The sequence below is a fragment of the Ambystoma mexicanum genome, chromosome 3p, assembly GCF_040938575.1.
Source record: "Ambystoma mexicanum isolate Mex_15411 chromosome 3p, UKY_AmexF1_1, whole genome shotgun sequence".
NCBI classification, from domain to species: domain Eukaryota; kingdom Metazoa; phylum Chordata; class Amphibia; order Caudata; family Ambystomatidae; genus Ambystoma; species Ambystoma mexicanum.
The window spans coordinates 195,761,530-195,780,512 of NC_090925.1; the positions used below are offsets into that span (position 1 = coordinate 195,761,530).

Consider the following 18,983-nt stretch of genomic DNA (forward strand, 5'->3'; position numbering starts at 1 on the left):
GTGTAATCCGGAGGTGGTAGAAATTACCAAGTGAGGCAGGTCCAGAAAACCCTAAATTTGGCTAAGCCAAGAGCCACAAAACCAGAGGTGGCAAGCTGGAAGTGGAAGGTGGAGCCAGCATGGGTTGAAGGTAGAGCAAGATCAAAGTTTCAAGTTGTTCAGAGGCTCACTGACCAATATAGGAGAATAGGGGGGAGAACTAGCTGGCCCCAAACCCAAGGACCTTAATCAAGCAGACAAGATGGTAGTTCCTAGCCATAGTCTAAATTCTGGTGGAACTTGCAAGCGTATCAATGACTCTAAAGATGTTACCAGCCCAGTGGAGAAGGATATTCAGAGCCACATTGTCCTTGGCGTGGGCTATACTAACTGCTGAAAAATCCACCTAGGTTTGACTGGGAAGAAATCAACTGTCACCCAGTGCTCCTCTGTGTTGTTTGTCGGTACCAGGAGTGCTCAGGAATGGACTGTCAAAGGAACTGTTAGTGGCCTGGTGTTGAAGACCTTCATTTTCTATGAACATCTGTTGTCGGGGTGATAACCCTAACAAAGGCTGGCCAAGTGTCTTGTAGACGGCCATCGCACTTATAGTTTCTCTTGCCCTCCCTGTGTTTTCCAGAAACTTATCACATCTTGGCTTTTACACTTTTTGCTACATTAATGTACAGCACAATACACCTGCTTTGCTCCCTATCATTCCCCTTTGAGTCCTCTATTGGCCACCTGCACTGTGGGAGGTGTCAATAATGGTGGAATTGGAGGCCAGCTGGAAGGGTGAAGGATAGTTGATGGAGATCAGGTCAGTGGCTTTGGTACCAAGGTGGCCCTTGGGGCATACAACAAGGAAAGGGAACAGCTGCTATTCATAAGGAAGTTGTGCTTGGCCAGGAGTCCAGTCAGTGGTGTATGTAGATTTGAAGCTGTTGAGAGGAGACAACCTTGCAGGACTTCACAGGTTATGGGTCAATGATGAAAGCGGTTAAACTGTGGTTTAAATATGGCTGTTGCAGTATCTACTTGATATTATAATGCAGCAGTACACTAGGTAAGTACATACAATTTTCAATTCCAGACTTTTCCCCCACAATAGAGACTAGTCACTAACTTTCCAAGCAAATATGTACATTGTGGATTTAAACATAGAGTGGAAGTATTGGTTAATAAAAGGGTGGGGTGGTAATGCAGGATCCAGTAGGGGCACACTTTGCAGGAAAGGAGGTGTTGCTTTAGAACTAATGAATATCCCAGGATATTGCGAATATTTTGCATTTCTGCTGAAAGGTCTTCAGAGAATGGGATTGGATAAACGTTTACAGGACCTACCGGGATATCAACTTAAACACGAGTGCAGTCTGAGTAGAACTGTGTCAGGCAGCGAAACAGTGCAAACACTGCATTGGATAATCTACCAGAGTTATGTACTCTCCCAGGGTCTGTTCCCCTTTCAGAATCAGACTCTCTTCTGGGGGCTGGCTCTCTCCCAGGGTTTGGCTCAGAGAGAGATAGAGGGAGAGATAGAGGGAGAGAGAGAGGGGCAGACCCCAGGGGAGGGTGCTTCTCCCCTGCAACTCTTGCACTATAAGGGATAGGGTACGGACAGCACATCACAGTCCCACGATGAAGACTAAAGTCGAGGGGACCCGGGATGGCCAAACAAATGAGAAGCAGAGCTTCCCAATATTAGGCGATGGCCAAGTTGGGAAAATGAGGAAGGCTGCTGTGAAATGGGCCAACCTTGCTACCAGCATGGAAGACCTAGCCCATTAGGTGGGTGCAGAGAACAGCCCAGGAAAGACAAACTGCAACAGAAGATCAAAACTGGAGCGAAGGTACAGAGATGGAAGCCCAGGAACTGTGGCCGAACTTGCTCTCAAAATTCAACAGCAGCTTTTTAGTACCAAAATCTTCCAGAGGGTAAGTAAACCTGCAGCAAACCATACAAATGAGTGTATCGAGCACTTTACACCCTAAAAATACGCAAATGCTCTCCAAAAACAAAAATGCGCAGTACAATGAATCCCAACAAAATATAGGAAACTGAGTCATGAGGTGGCTGCCCCGTGCTTTCACGCACACAGCTCTGTGGTTATGTCTGGACCTGTCGCTCCCATAGTGCCAGAGGGAAAAACTATTACGGCTTGATCTGAAGAGGTAAAAATGTATCTTTTAATGTGCATGAATAAGTAGAAAAAAATATTTATTACAAAAGCTTTTCTGTTTCAGTTAAAACATACTTTTACTCACTTATTAAATTCTCCCGTGAGGAAGCGGTCCTACTTTTGTTTTACTCCCAACATGAGAAATGGGCAGTAAAATACTCCCACTTCAAAATCTTTTCGGGACTAAAACAAAAAAAATAGAGCATCAGACTACCAAACTGTTACATTGGGCTACTAACGCAGTACATAGTCGTGCCCCTGGGATGAATTGAAAACCAAATTACAGCTGTCACCACCCCCACATAATAAACCCAAAACAGAGATATAATCACTCTGGAGCCAAAATGGGTTGCTTAAAAAGCACTGCTGTCCCAAGAGCCATGTGAGATGCCACCGGACCATCTACTCTGGAAAGGTTGCTGTGGCAATAGAAGTCCCTCTGTCCACAAAACAAGAGGTCAAAGATCCTAAGAAAACCAAGGAGAAACATCAAAAACGGAGCAGCAGATCCCTCCAAAAAATTAATTTTGCCCTAACAGGAGGAGCATACTTCAGTGTCAAAGGCTGAAGGTAGATTCAGGGGGTGGGGGACTGTAGGAGAGGGTCGTAAGTGGTATAAAGAAATAAGCAAGTTGGAAACGTACCAAAGTGCGGCCTAGCTAGAGTGTCTGCTTTTAAAACCAGATTGTAGGGGGCTGCGCAAGTCTTTGGATCCCAGGTAGTAAATGGTTTTGTTAAGCACGACGGGGAGGCTGGCTTGAGTCAGCAGAGGGTATGTCTTCGTTTCGCAGTGGAAGTGCATGTTGTCTCATCAACAGGGCAGTAAAGCCAGTTTGTAATAACGCATATGTGGGATAAACATGCAGTGAATTGCACACGCTGTTGGAAGGAGAAGTTCTCAATGTTTCCCTTTTTCACTCTCAACAGGCCTGGCAGTACCTGGGCACCACACAGGCGGAGAACGAGCAAGAGCTATCTGCCATCAGTGCTCTGCGCCGGTGAGTCCAACATCTGTGAGCAGATGTAAAATGTAACTTTTTTGGAACATTTACCTTGTTATGGCTTGGGCGGAAAATGTGTTTTAATGCCACTGGCACCCTGTACAGCAAACCTTGCAAAATCCGAGCCAGAAAATGCTTAACAGCCAGGTGCAGTGGGCAACCTGCAATGTAAGTGGCTCAGACAGTTCAGGAGTCCAAAATAAAGCATTGTTTCTGATGAGTTGTACTCTTGCATAGGTACTTTTTAGAGTCACTCTCTATTTAATACTCATAGTGGCATCTGACATATGCTTAAACCTTTATCAATCCCATTTATGTAGATTTTAGCCTCATCTGGCACACCTATACTTCCTGCTCACTTAATCTTTGCTGCTCTTCTGCCAAACAGAGACCGCAATGACTTGGATAACTGGGGGTAAAGAAGCTGCTCAAGTTAATACATTTTGGGCACATTTGCAGACAGTGATGGAGGCATATTGGTGAAAATGGCAGATCATGTGAATGTTTGTTTGGAGACCGTTATCAGATTGCTAAATTTTGCTAGAGCTGATTTAGTGACAGGAATTGCATTGGAAAAATTAAGAAGGTACCTAAATTGAGGAAATGAGTTTCATGCTGAGGGATGTTCCAGAATATTGGACACAGAAGTGGATACTGCTGTTGGAATGCATGAGATTGGTAACAGACTAAACTGAGGCAGATCCTTCTCCGTTCCATAAACTGTGGGCTCCAAGTGCCCCATTTCCATAGTTTGCAGTATCCATATAATCCAAGTAGATCACCAGCCGGCATATTGCAGGAGTCAAGGTAACCAAACCATGGAAAACCAACTAGAGCACCTCGGGGAGCTCCTTGATAGTCTTAACCCCCATGACAGATGAATTCCCTATCCTCACCCAGGCATCTACTAATGAGTGTTGCGGCTGAGTTTCAGGCTCCATTCAGCAGTGAAAGGCTATTACAGGAGAAAGTTAGTACTATTCTGTTCGCAAACAAAACTTCTCCTCTTCAGTTTTATCTGAAACCTCAATCTGAGGAAGTACTGCTTTGGGATAACAATGTAGAACAGGGACATGATTGTTTCTCCTGATTACGGATCACATTCTCGCCCTCTTTTATAAACCTGAACTCCTTCCTTCTTCTTGCCCTGTCTCCCCTTACTATAAAATCTCCTTTCATTGTTGCTAGTGTCTCCCTAGACATCCTACTTATTGTTATACTCTGCTTGCAGTTCCTCCTCCCTCACTTGTTCTTGTGTTATTCCCTTGACCCCAATCCTCTCATAGGTGCCTGGAGCTGAAGCCTGATAACCTGACGGCACTAATGGCATTGGCTGTGAGCTTCACAAATGAATCTCTCCAAAAGCAGGCATGTGAAACGCTGCGGGATTGGCTGAGGTACAACCCCAAATACTCTGGCCTGGTCAAGGAAGAAGCAGAGAGTGGCTTGGGCCTTCCAAAGAGGGCCATGGGGTCCCTGCTGGCTGAGTGAGTATATAGGTCTGGAGACCACGCTTTAGTTCCCAAATGATATATGGAGTCCCTGATGGCTCAGCAAGGGTCATTGACATTCGACTGGCTTTTGTTCCCAGAGGAAAGTGATCAGGTTACTGCTGACTGGTTGAGTGTCTGAGTCGCACATTGTGTTGGGATATTTGGAGACGGCAGTGGATTGCCTAGTGTGTGTGGGTGTGGTTTTCTATGGTCATGGCCCGGAGCACCTCTAAAAATGTGGTTGCTCCCTGTTGGATGTGTATAAGGTTGACTTAGACATGGCCTTGGAACCTTCTGAGAATAAGGTGGGGCTTGGATAATTGTGGCTAAATTGGAAATGGCATTTTGACCCTTAAGGTATGGATGGGATTCCTTGTTGGATGAGCATGGTGTTAGGATTGCCATTGGGGCTCTTTGAGGGGGCCTAGAAGTCTAAGCATGTAAGAAGAGACCTGGTTTTTGCCTGAATTTCGAATTTCCCATTTAGCTATCCGTGCTCCAGGATATGAGGTACCGTCCTATTAACAAAGAGAATGAACACGGTACAAGAGATTCGGTTTTCTAAATATAACCAAATATTCCTTCATGATGAACATGAAATGTGCCTAGAAGGGTTGGCTGGAGGAAAATAAACTCGCAATCTGGGAAGAAGCTGAGAGTGGATGCACTATAGGACAAACCTGTGAACACACTAAAGCATAAAAGTGCATAACAGATATGCATTGTTGCTTAAACTATTAGGAAAATGGTCAAACTGAATGGTGGTGGGGTGCTCTAATCTGCCATTGTATTCTGCACGTTGATGGTCGCATTGCGTAAAACCCCAGTAAGTCAATGAATAAGTGTCAAGGTCTCCACGCTGTTACACGCATCATTGTGCATGTTGTGTAGTGCATGGTGTTCTGGCAGGATATTTCAATGGGGTGAGGGTTATCCTTTTAATTGCAATGGCAGGAATTGTGCATTTGTATGGCAAGTGTTTTAATCCCCTTTCCCATTCCACTTTTCCTTTTCTCTCCCACTTTGTTAATCTTTTTCTCCACCCCCTCCAATTTCCTTCCCTATTCCATGTCTCAATTTGTTTCTTCCTACAAACGATCTCCTTTTCTTTCTACCCTACCCTTATCCAATCAACTTTCTCCACCCGTTTGCTTTACTTTGTCTATGTATCTTGTTTCTCAATGGCCTGTGACCTCTTTCCCACGCTGTCTCCCTTTCTCCCCTACTCACATTCTTCATCATTCAACTCTCCTCCTTTTCGCTCTCTGTACCATCCTCCTATCACCTTATCTCCTACTTTCTTTCCACCGCTGCTCCTCTCCCTGGCTCACTGTCTTGCTCGTCACCATTTGTCTGTATGTCTCTGCTCTTCGTCTGTCCTTCCTTTTACTTTGTGCATATCCCTTTTGTACGCAAATCCCGCTTCCTCCCCCTCCTCTTTGTTCTCCCTTTGCGCCGCTTGCAGCTCTCTCTTTTCAGATGTGAAGGACATGTTCCTTGAAGCCGTGCGTCTGGATGTGTCTTGCCTGGATCCTGATGTGCAGTGTGGACTGGGCGTGCTCTTCAACCTCAGCGGCGAATACGAAAAGGCTGTGGACTGCTTCAATGCTGCGTTGAGTACGAGGCCTAATGTGAGTTGGGGGAGTGGAGATCTGGATATTGGGATGAGATGTTGAAGTGGGGCCATGGTGCAGTAGAGGGATCTGGGTGATGGTGCAGAGGTGAAGGGGCATGGTTGCATTTCACTTTTATTAGCAGTGCCTGTGTGTGTGCTGATGTTAACTCTGACCACTGGTGCAAGATTTCACGATTCCTTGTGGGAACTCTCCATAGACCTCACTATGCTCCCAGAGGATGCATATCCTTTTGACATAATCCCAAAGGCTCTAATGCCAGATCCCGTTGAGCAGAACACAAGAGAACCAGCACAATCCCCTGCCCTACCTGTACAGTTGGATGCCAGTGACCAGGCCTATGAGCAGCATAAGTTGTGAGGCTTTCATGAGCAAGAATATATGTCTTGTCACCCTTATAGAGAGCCTTCTCTGACTAGGACTGTACATGTCTGTACCTATAGAAATGAACCTCTGAGACATCACCCGCCCACACCCATGAATGAACACTCATTTGATAACATTGCACCAGCCAAGACGCGGAATATTGCTTTTAGGGGGACCCTCGCATAGTGTGATCTTGACCAAGTTTGGTAATGGGTTATTGTAACTGATAAATTATCCAAAAACAAAAATATTGAGTAAGCAACTTTTAAACCGTGTTTTATACTCCAAACTGACATATTTTATTAGGCAAAGCACATAAAACTGTGTAGATCCACTGTAGAGAGCGAGGAAAACGGAGAATGTGTGCCAGAACAAAAGGCAAACCAGTACGTTGATTCTCTATTAGTTAAGAGTAGTAGTAACTGGCATCTGGTTGTCCCTAGTCCAAAATGAGAATGGGGGCGAGAAGGTATCTTTGGGAGTCTGCCAAGACTCTGCCGCCAACAAAAGTTGTTTTGAGCATTGAATTTCAACATGGAGAAAATGTAGTAAGCCTTACTGTCCATCATGGGATTTTCACTACTATTCATCAACAGTAAAAATGTGTACCTCTGTGTTGGATATTGGAGCACTGTAACGTAGCAAAATCTCCAACAATTAAGAATTGTAATTCCTTTACAGGAGTCATTCTCCTGGGTTTGGAAAATAACTCATTTTTTTTCCTCGGTTTAGTAATTTGGGGAAACGGGAATCGAAGAAGCCCGATCAGCAGAAGGCAGCATCCTTTGAAAGTTGTCTGAGAGCATTGATACAAGACCTCCCCCCTGATTCCCTCCATCTTCGTTTCAAGACGATCACCCCAAGAGTCCGTCTTTTAATTTTATTTATTGGGTTTTTATAATGCACCTATACACAATATGTATCAAGGCGCAACAAGACAAGGGGGGGGGGGCAAGGGTGACAAACAAAAATGGTCCTACTAGGCCTTGTGGCATTCAGATATTCAGATTGTGCAAAGAGACGGGGGGGCGGGTAACGGAGGGTAAGCGTGTTCCAGCGGAGGCCAGGTGGACAGAGGCCTGGGAGAAGAGAGTGCCGGGGCAGAGGTCCACATGCTAAGTGCGAGGAACGGGCTAGAAGGGCTCAGGGGAGCAGGCCCAACCAGGCTAGTGCAGGGGGAGGGAGCCAGAAGGGCAAGTGCAGAATAGGGTGAGGGTGGGGTGGTGGGTTCAGAGGAGACCAAGTGCAGGGGTAGACTAGTCAGGAAGGACCTGATTTCTTGTAACAATCTGAAGGAACCAGGCAGCCAATCAAGAGGGAGAGGGGGAACGCAGAGCAGGGGGAGAGAAAAGGAGGATCTTGAGAAGCTTCCAGCGGGGATCCGGTTCGAGTCTGAGAAGGTTAGGGAGGCCATTCAAGAGGGAGGCACTTACACAGGCGAGATATCTAGCCACCCCTCCCACTCTGTTTGGAGAAGCGTCTGATATCCAGAGAGTTGGAGCTTGAAGATAGAAGGGTTCTAGTGGAGTGGTATTTAGGGAGAGAGAGTTGGATGTAGTGGGCTCCCAGGTCCCAGAAAGCCTTGTGGATGATGCAGAGGGTTTGATCCTTGCAGCAAACGAGAGCCAGTGCAAAAAAGGACGCAACCCTTAACCCCCCCCCCCCCCCCCCCCCACCCTGCACAAGGAACTGCAAGTGGAAGCAAGAAGAAACTGAACAAAAGACTTGTCAATCCCATGTCTAACAAACAAGCTTGCCATAGACATTTCGACCCCGGAGAAGGGAGGCTTTCTCCTGGGATGTGGCTTTGTTGTTTTTGAACTTGTGTTTTAGTACTAGCAAGAGTTTAGAAGTGTGGACCATGATGGATAATTGTTTTTTGAACATCAAACTTCTTGTGAAACCAGAGTTTTAATTTTGTTTGAGATGGGGGAAACCACTCTAGAAATCGGGAGAGAGGTGTTTTAATATATTAATAAGGTTGTTGCCTAAACTTCACCACAAATGATGTCTGTGTAGGATCCTGCCCAACTGGTGGAGAAATTGGGGGACCTGCAATAGAGTAGGTTGATTGCAACAACCTGTTGGGTATAATTGTTAACTTGTGTGTAATTCTCCTCACTTGGTGAGTCGCCCATCAGTTTTTGCTGGACTATTGGATTTTTGTCCGACTCTCCCGAGTGAGTACGAACCCTTTTTCCTCACTCATTCTTTTCTGTGACTCTGAGGACCCTTTTTGGTTTCTCCTTGATGAGTCTTCTTTCCTCCATCCTGTTATGGTATCTGCATTTTCCTATTTCAGCACTCAGCAACTTCTGCTGCTGTGCTGCTGGAAGCTCCTTGAGCGTCCATCCTTGGTTTTCTTTTCTTGTGCTAACTCAGGCTTACCAGGATAGGGGGATAGGGTTTATCCTATCTATGCTTTTCTTTTGTGAGATCAGCGCACACCACCTTCTGTGCAGTGCTGAGGGAACACATTGTATCCCGTTTCTCACTCCAGTTACAATGACTGCAGTGGATGATGTTCTACTAATTATGCGAAATGTACATCGTAGGCTGTATTTGCACCTGTGGTAAGGGACACATGGGGCACCCTTGTACCAAAACGGTGCCCGTCTTCTTTTTTTCACCAACTCACGATGACTTGTCATTACTAGAGCTGCCATCTGCTGACCTGGGTTGATGAAGCCCGCTCATTCCTTTGTCTTCGCCGGGCTCCCATTGGGAACCCCTCCCCCCGAAGGCTCCAGTGAAACTCTCCAGGTCTGTCTGCTTGGATCCAGTTCTGACTTGAGACAGCCATCACCCAATGTTTCAATGTAGCTTGCATGCTGATTGGCTGATTCCTACATAAAAGGTGAGGTTCTTGATTCTGAAGCCAGTGGAGCACTGGAAGATCCATTCCGAAGAAGAAAGGATGCCTGCAGCCATCTCCATTGACCACTGTAGCTCCAGCCCTTTCGTCTGTGTGACGGGGAAGGACCGGACGACTTCATCCCTTGGACTGGTGGGCCTAACCAGTGGCAAGACCAGCTACAGTTTGACCCATCCCACGACGAACTGCGAACTTCGAGGTCTGCAATATCTGAATACCCTGGGACTTCTGGCACTGCTGCGGTGCTTCGTCGGTCAAGCGCGGTCCTGGCTGCAAACTTGGGGGCATCTGTCGAGCCTACAGAGACTCCCTCCCGATCATAGAAGTCCCCTCAGTTGAGTTGTGGGGCGAGAGAAGGAAGAAAGTCTTGCGAACTTGGGGACCCGCCAGTGACATCGTTGTTCTTCATCGAAAAAGGTACTGTCTAACTCCTGGGTACTTAACTAGTTCGTTTTTGTGTTGCTGTTCGATCCTCCTGAGCTTTTTGAGTGGCATTGAGGTGGATGACCCAACCATTTTCTCCCGTGCATATGGACATCCGTCCTAGAGGCTGACATCCTACAGGTGGCCTACCTAGCCCCCCTGAACCCTTTGAATCCGGTTTCATTACTTGCTACGAAAAGCATAATCTGTGAATTTGACAACTTTGACAGCATCAGCCTTTCTTTGTTCTGCTGGCCACAGTTCACTAGTTACCCCCCTACCTCCCTCACCCCTGCCGCAGTGCCTCTATCTGACTTTTGAGACTCTCATTCCTCAGATAGAGTTGGACTTCTAAAATGTAGTCCTACAGTTATTTAACTTGCCAGTATTGCTATTTAGTAAATGTTGGTTGATGAATGATTTTCTAACCTAAGCTACTCTTGATACTGTCTACTATTGAATTGAGTATTTCTACTCAAATGTCCAACTGTATATATGTGTGAAACCTTCCTTACTTACCTGAATTGCATTTTGAGTTTAACATTGCCTTCGTGTATTATAATAATCCTATTTTATATAACTACAGTGTATTACGCGTTTCCTTCACTATAAGTCTACTCAAAAGGTCTTTGTACTCAACTACAGACCTTCTCCCTCCTACACTAAGCCTGGCTGCTCGACAATAGCTACCAAAACCTTTGGGTGGTTTAGCCCAAACCTAAGAGTTGGAGCCCTGTATATCTAATAGTGGGTCTTCAGTCCTAACACAGGTGGACTTTAGTAAACTCCCTAAAACAACCCCTACATCATTAGTGTATGGAAAGGTCCTAAAACAACAAACCACCTATAGGATGTTTGGGGATCAGACGACCATTTACATCCCTGTGACTCTTTTTTAACATCCTCCTTACCTGGTGAATGGAGAAGCGAGGAAGAAGTACCCAGGTTGGGAGAAGAACAGCGAGAAATAGTCAAAGAACCCGTGGCGGTTGCCCTGAGGAATCCGATGGAGCTTTTCTTGGAAACGCCTTGTAGAACACTAGATCCAGGTGGGCAGGTGATCCCAGGAGGGGTTAGTGAGAATATCTGGGACACATCGCCAAATATTATCTCATGGGATTCTAAAACCTTATCCGAAGGGGAAGGACCTCGGAAATGGTTTTCTCAATTTTAAGAGGTTAGCACAGCAACTTGACTGGACAGAGGAATTGAAAACGTGCTACCTCGCCCTCCCCTCTTAAAAGGAGAGCTGCACGCGTCCTACCAAACGCTGAATCCCCTGGTCGCTGCTTCCTTTGAGGAGAGAAAACACGTACGTCTGCACAGTGTCGGACAAACAAACCTTTTACCGGCAGAAGTTCCAGTAAATCTGGTTTGGCCTGAATGAGACGGCGCTAGAACTAGGGGCGCACATCCAAAATGCCCTGTCCCAGTGGTTTGGGAAAAAAACCTTGCATGAGGTAATGTGTCCACGTTTGAACAGCTAGCTAACAGCCTTCCTGCCTTTTTTTTTTTTTTTTACAATAAGCTGTGCTGCAGATAAGCAAGCCGAGCCTCAATGTTGCAGTTCAGACAGTTAAAATACATACCGAGGCCTGTAAACAGTTGAGAGCTTTACGTAACGGCGACTGGAATAAAAGGTATTTAAAAACCACTCCCAAAATTGTATTTGTGAAACCTAACAAAGCAAATACATACTCCTAAAGAAGGGGAGAGTAAGGAGGGGAAGAATATTCTTCCTTGCAGGGAAAGACCAACTACTAAACTGGAGGAAAGTGAAATCCTTCCGGGTCCAGTTATAACATGTTTTTCCTGTGGGGAGAAAGGCCACCTAGCCTGCCATTGCCCCAGCAACATTAACAAATCAATGGAAGTCGGATGGATGGTGGGAACTATGTGGGATGGGTTTGACCAACAAGACAACTCCAATATTGAGTCCACCACGAGTTTTCTATGCCTAGAGAGAGGTTTATAAATATTAACATTAAAAAGTTTATAGCCCGATTCAAAGATGGCCGCCGTACTCTGAGGTTGCATCCTCGTGCTCTCCGAGCCCTTCTGCAGCAGGCCCCCGGGCCATCCTTAAGCTACATAATTCACCCACAACAGAAGCAGAAAGATCCCCTGCAAAGGGAAACGGAAGAGGGGCTCGCAAGTGCCAGCCAAACAACCCCAGCTGTGTTGGAGGCGACAAGGAGGGATGGGATAGTGGAAACGGAGCCGGGCTCAAAACAGCAGCCAACCACAGCAGGGCACTGACACCCACGAAACTCCCTCAGGCGGTGGGCGAGAGAAGAGGAGGGAGGTAGAGAGTGACCACCCCCCCACCCCCAGGTGAGATCTGAACCAGAAGATATCCCCCAGGTACCCCCCTGCACTGCATGGACCCAGAACAGCACCGGGCTGAGAGGCAGGAGAAAGCAGCAGACCTTACCAGGGAACGTGTGCAATCAGAATCAATGAGGAGACCCAGTCCCCATGGCGCACAGCAGTATATCGACGGTAAAGAGAATGAGCCGCTTCTCTGCATTGCTGGGTAACCTGGGGACGCAAGAGAACTCAGACATGGATCCGGGCCTTAAGTGCTGAAGGAAAAAAAACTTGAAACAAGCCTAGGGTGGCTGCACCAGGCAGATGGATGGCAAAGCAGGGAGGAGGTACAACTTGGGGGAAATGGAAGACTTTTAAGAAGAGAGGGCTATTACACACTTCACACACACCCCGCACGGTGAAGAACTTTTCGAAGGAAGATGCCGCCATCCCAAAATGCGAGAACCAGGGGCGCCTGCACGCCAAGAGATCCCGGGGAGCCCAATACGCCTGTGTTGGACCAGACATGGGGGAGAGACCCGAGGAGAAGCTCAGAAGAAGCACTCGAGGCCCACTGATAGTAAAAGGCCAATGGGGGGGGGTACAACTCCATCTTCCCACCAGCAAGTGTGCCTCAACAAAAGCGAGCGGAGAAGGGGCCAAATTTAGCTTTGGAGGGGATCCAAGCCATATACCTGACAACACGAAGGAGCAACTTGAGCAATCCCCCACAGCTTGAGCGAGGGGAAGTGCCCAGACATCAGTGGAAAGGCCCACATTTGGAGGACTAAGCCTAAGGCAATGTAGCAGGTAGAAGGGAGAGGAGGTAAAATCCCTCCAAATGCCAGGGGCGCATGGCAAGAACCCGCTGGTCAAAAATAAATCAACCATCGCCCTCAAAGGGGCCAACTAGAATGCTGCTGGGGCCAGCACCAAGAAGAAGGACTCCAGAGACGCAGAAGCCCCTCCAAGGGAGAGAAATGAGGGAGAAGACCCCCACACCATGGCCCTGAATAAAGAACTAATGGAGTGCCTGAGTGGGATGGAAGCAAGAATGGTAAACTCCTTTCAAGATCCAGCTCAAAAATATGAAAGAGGACCTGTGTAGCCCCTTGCAAGAAGTGTTGACACGAGATAAACGACCTGGGCTCCAGTGTAGAGAGGACATAACGGGGTCTATCGAATACCTCGGAGGAGGTTAGACAGAATAGTGAGCTTCTGGAACAGGTGGCCAGGGCGACACAACTTGGAAATACAGGCGGAGGACCTTGAGAACCACTCTCGAAGATCAAACATCCGAGTGAAAGGCTTAAGAGAAGACACCTTGGAGGGCGATTTGAGGAGCACGATGCAGAAATGCTTCGGAGTCTACTGACGGACACCTGCCCAGAAGATATCCTAATCAATCGCATACACAAAGTGGGTCCAAAAAGGTGGGGTCCTGGACTGAGGCCACAGGACGTTCTGGTCGCGCTCACATCTTATGCCGTGAAGGAGAATATACTCCGATATCGCAGTGAATGGATCCCCCCGTCCAGCTATTCCAAGATTTGGTGCCTCAGGGTTCGGTGCGCGGTACAAATAAAAAGCGAAACTAAACTATCAACCTTACAGAAATGGAGAGAGATGCACCCAATTACAACGGTGTGCAAAGCCAAACAAATTTCTTATAAATTGATCTTTTTCCATTCGAGCTCCTCTTCACTTGGGAGGGCCGGCAACGGAGGGTGGCTATGTGCGAAGAGGGCCTGTCAGTTTTTAATATGGAAGAGGAGGAGATCACGCGATGCAAAGTTCCACAGCCGCCCCCATCAAAAATGGGAATACCTTGGAATGGCCTAGAATTCAGAGGAGAAGAACCAGCAAAGAAAGGAGGCCACAGGGCCCCCAAGGCAAGAAAGGAGCATCCAGACTCCAAGACTGAGACTAAGCCATGCTCCCGGCACCGAGGGATGGATGGACATATCAACACAGTGAAACATTGCCGGACAGTGGTGGAACACATTTGAAGTGGTAACAGGAGAGGGTTGCAAGAGAACTTGGGCCAATCTGGAGGGAAAATGGTTGACTGTCATGGAATCATTAGAAGGGTGTAGTTCAACCTTTGATGGGGCAACCTCAGGGTTAGTAGCTGGTCCAAATCCTCAGAATAGTAGCTGGGGAGTATGACTGGGGTATGGGGGAGGGCAGAAGGGGTGGTGGGGGGGGGGTTCAGAAGGAGAAGGTAGGGGAAGAGGTAGAAGGGGGGCGAGTGGCATTCACACGGCAGAGGGACTAGAGGACATAGGACACAAATATAGACTTATCATGTGCCATAGATACAAAAGCAAAGATGGGTTTCACAATACTATCCTATAATGTAAGGGGCTTAAACTCCTCGGTTAAATGCAAAAAGGTAGAAGGGCAGGTGAAACGCATGAGGGCCGATCTTATTATGCTACAAGAAACTCTTATAAAAAGGGCGGACAAATTAACTCCACACTTCTACCACATCACACAACTGTACCAGGCGAATTCACAAGGGAAAATGGTTTGGGTAAGGATTGGGCTTAGAGACTCATTGCAAGCCGAAGTTCAGCAGGTTATGAAAGACCCACAGGGGCGCTATGTTTTCTTAAGGATAAAGATAGATAGCATGCCATTGACCCTAGCCTCGATATATACTCCTGCAACACGGGCCAAGAAAGATTCCTGAGGGACACTTTACAAAAGCTAGAAACATTTGCAGAAGAGATTCTAACAGGGGACATGAACATAGCATGGGATCCCGAGATAGATAGAAGTGCGTGCAGAAATCAGAAGGACCGCCCAGCATCTAAAACCCTGAGAGAAGCCTTCGACAACCTCACTCTAAGGGACACATGGCGACAGAGAAAGCGCAAAGAAAAAGGGCACACTTGCTTTTCCCATGTACACCAAACAATGTCCAGAATAGATTACGTGTGTATGACACCAACCACTCTGGGGGAGGTAGAGGACATTCAGGTAGGAGCGATAGCTCTTTCCGATCATGCCCCAATGACGGTAAATATGAAAAGATGGGGACCGCGGGGACTTCAAGATGGCGGCTGGTGAAGGAGGACGCGGCTGACTGTCTCTCCTCTCAGGGCCGTGTCATATAAGCTCATTAACAATGCTTATTGGGCGAGTCTGTGCCCAATTATAGTGAAACTGGTTGGTGAGCCGACAGCAAAAGGGAGAACGAAGCACGTGGTACCTCCGGAGCCCGGAATTGACCGGGGGAGCCCAAGTGACGGTGGGCCTGCAGCAGCGAGATAGCAGTGCACGGCTAGACCCTGCGGAGTGGGCTCACCAGGAGGGAGACCATTGGCGTGTGCGGCCGAGCATTGCAGCGGGAGCAGCCGCGTGGGGACCCCTGCATGGAGTTGGCACAAGACAGAGCTGTGGGCAGTGAGCGTGGATGCTCGGGTAGTGCCGTGAGGGTCACCCGCATGAAGGGCTTAGGCGGATGGTCTGGGTGAGACGCAGTTGGATTCCCGGGCCGGGGCTTGGCGCACTCCTTGGTGGACAATCCCCCCCCCCCCAAGCCCCCCAGCCACCATCCCCCCACACCAGGCCGCAGTGCACTAACTTACCGTCGGACGGGGCTGCCCGGGCATGGGGGAACTGCCTCGGGGACCGGCGAGCACAGTCCCCTCCCCTGAGCGGCCGGCCCGGGAGGTGCACTGGAGGATCCGGCGTATGCCGCCACGGAAGCCTGCAGCCCCCTGACGGCACTGGGGCCGTGTGTGTGAGCAGAGCATCCGGTGGCCCCGGGTGGAGAACTGTGTAGGAAGACGCCATACCAGGGACAAGGAACACCCGTGGCTGCCAGCTCTGGGAACGGGAGCACGCCCTGGGGGTCAGCTTTGTGTGGCCCGACCATCTCGTAAACAGGGGATAAAGTACTCCACATCATATGAGCCAGCGGTGAGCCCTCCCCGAAGGGGGACTCTCTCTAGCCACAAGGCAATGACTAGCTGCCGCGCAGCAGAGTTACCCCATGCCTTGAAATTACAGTGACCTTCAAGCACCTACAGCCACGGCCGGTCTGCAGCGACTAGCAAAAGGCGCGTCTCCACGTTCGTCAGCCTTCACCCCCCGGGGGATGGACGCATCTCCTGACTGATTCCTCATACAACAGGTGGGAAGGCGCGCATTGTAGGTGTTTGCAACGGGACTCTTCGGAGGGAGGACTATCCTACATGCAGAGCGTTGGCTGGCAGCTACATAGCTGGATTTTCCCCCAGAACATTAAGCCAGGGACCCCCCACCCTCTCTTATTGCCACGGCCACATTCAACAGCTTTTTAGCAAAGGTGCCACTCCCTGGGGGCAAATACACTGAATCTTAAAGAAAAACCATAAGTTGCCCAGTGATCTCCTTGGATAGAATTTCCCATGGTGCAAGCTGCCTCCTAAACTAGCTGCCTGGGCAATAACTGGGAATCCTCTCCAGTATCTCTACGCAGCCCCACTGTATCCTCCACGACTTAGCCCTACCAGGTCTGGTGTGGTGCATTAATGTCTAAATCAAGGGTGAGGTCCACAGCGCAGTCCTCTCCACAGAGGAAACAGGGTAGGAACCTAAGGCAGCTGTGGGGTGCGCGAGAAGACCTTACCTCCAAAATCCAAAGAGTTCCCCCCACTCAGCCACAGCCTACCGCAAAGTAGCATGGAGGGGAGCGTGATGAGCAAAGAGGACATGCAGACCTGCTTCAAAGAGCTCCAGTCACAACTAATTAGCTCTATTCAAGAACAATTTAAAATCCTGAGGGGTGAAATGATAGACTATTCAGGAAATCAAGCAGGATGTAGCCAAATTGGAGGAGAGGACCGATACAATGGAGAGAAAGCTACAGCAGGTAGAGGAAGACTCTTCAAAATTGGAAGAAACGTTGGACAGGGTAGCCCAGACAACCATGTACCTGGAGCAGCAGTGCGAGGACCTGGAAAACAGGTCGAGGAGATCTAACGTTAGGATTAAAAACTTGCCGGAGTCCATAGAAGATGCAGATCTGATGGTGACGCAACTGTTCGCCGAGATCTTGGCCGAGGAGATGGAACCAAGGGTGTGGATAGATAGACTCCATAGGGTGTGTCCTAAGAGAACGGCTGAGCCAGGAACGAGACCCAGGGACGTGCTAGTAGCCGTAACTTCCTATGTGCAGAAGGAGCAGATATTTTGAAAAACCAGGCAGGCCCCCACGATGAGAGTGAATGGCCAAGAGGTGCAGTTATACCAGGACCTAGCTCAGTCCACCCTTCTCAAGAGACGGAGGATGGGCCCAGTTTGTCCGTCACTTGTCATCAGCCCAAGTGAAATACAAATGGACATTTCTGTTCGGCCTCTTGTTCACCTGGGAGGGGGTACAACATAGGATTACTACCTGTGAAGAAGGCGAAAAAAAAAAGATATTGGATATATCGAGTGGAGGGGAGCCCACTCAACCTAAATCCCAGAGGAGGATCAGGGGCCCTAACCAGCAGGACAGGTGGACGACAGTCCACAAGAAAGGTAGGGAAAGGAGGACTAAATAGGACATATGGCTCACTAAGCTCCCTTCAAACTTAAAATGAACAATTGAATTTCGACACAAATGTCAACCGGAGAGAAACGGAAGGGAGGACTTGCCCGATCGATCATCAGCAGGCCAGAGAGAGGAATTGGAAGGACTCAAATGGAATCTACAGTGGGGTTTAGGACTCCCCACAACAGGTTAGTGAGGGGAAATTCGGATTGGGAGTGCTGGACAATTCCTCCCAGGGCACGTAGTAACCCGGCTCCAACCTCATGGGTTCAAGGGGGGAAAACTGGGGGGGCATACAAGTATGGAACGGCGGTATGGTTTACCGGCAGGACAGCGAGTGCATCAAAAAGGGGCGAAGAAGTCACAAAGTGCTCAATCATCAACCTAACGGCGGATAGAACAAAAATATGACTCTAGTGACAGTGCTCTCACAGAATGTCAGGGGCATGAATACTCCCACGAAAAGGGCCAAATTGGAAAGACAAGCCTGGAAACAAAAGGCAGACATTTTATTGTATCAAGAAACGCACATAAAGAGAAGCGAGAAAACCCAGTTTAAGATAAAAGGGGTGAAACATGTCTTTCAGCCTAATGTGGAGGGAAAGAGGGCGGGGGTCCTGTTGGCCGTGAAGGACACACTAAAAGCTCAGATCCACGACCACAGAGCCGACAAGGATGGGATATACGTTTCCTGAACATTACAATAGAAGGGAGACGGGTCACCCTAGCATCCGTATATGCCCCGAATGTGGGGCAGGAATTCTTCATACTGAACATGTTGGGAGTGCTGGAGGAGTTTGCGACGGGAGATATTATACTAGGGGGAGACCTGAACCTAGCATGGAACCCCATTCGTGATAGAAGCAGCAGAACCGATAACGACTCGAAAGTCCCCTCAGAGGCATTGAAGAAAGCGTTCGAGTCCCTCACCCTGCGCGATACATGGCAAGCAAAGAATGGGGAGAGACAGGGCTTCACACACTACTCCCACGTACATAACTCGCTATCGAGAATAGACTACATATGGGCATCTACGGATCTAATAGGAAAAATCAAGGAGGTGGAGGTAGGTCCTATTTCCCTTTCAGATCATGCCCCAATTAAATCTATAGCACTCAAGAACAGGGGAGGGGAGGTGGGGTGTGGTCCTGGCGATTCCCTTCTGAACTGCTACAAGATGCTGCACTGGTTG

General features: G+C 48.3%; 1 protein-coding gene across 2 annotated transcripts in view; it reads left to right on the plus strand.

The window, feature by feature from the left end:
* The window catches only part of PEX5 (peroxisomal biogenesis factor 5), a 349,012-nt gene that overhangs the window by 299,035 nt on the left and 30,994 nt on the right, over positions 1–18,983 (plus strand). For both annotated transcript variants that reach the window (XM_069650617.1, XM_069650618.1), the window contains 3 exons: positions 3,087–3,157; positions 4,447–4,647; positions 6,119–6,284. In XM_069650617.1, coding sequence (XP_069506718.1) covers positions 3,087–3,157; positions 4,447–4,647; positions 6,119–6,284 — 438 coding nt within the window. The remainder of the gene's footprint in view (positions 1–3,086; positions 3,158–4,446; positions 4,648–6,118; positions 6,285–18,983) is intronic.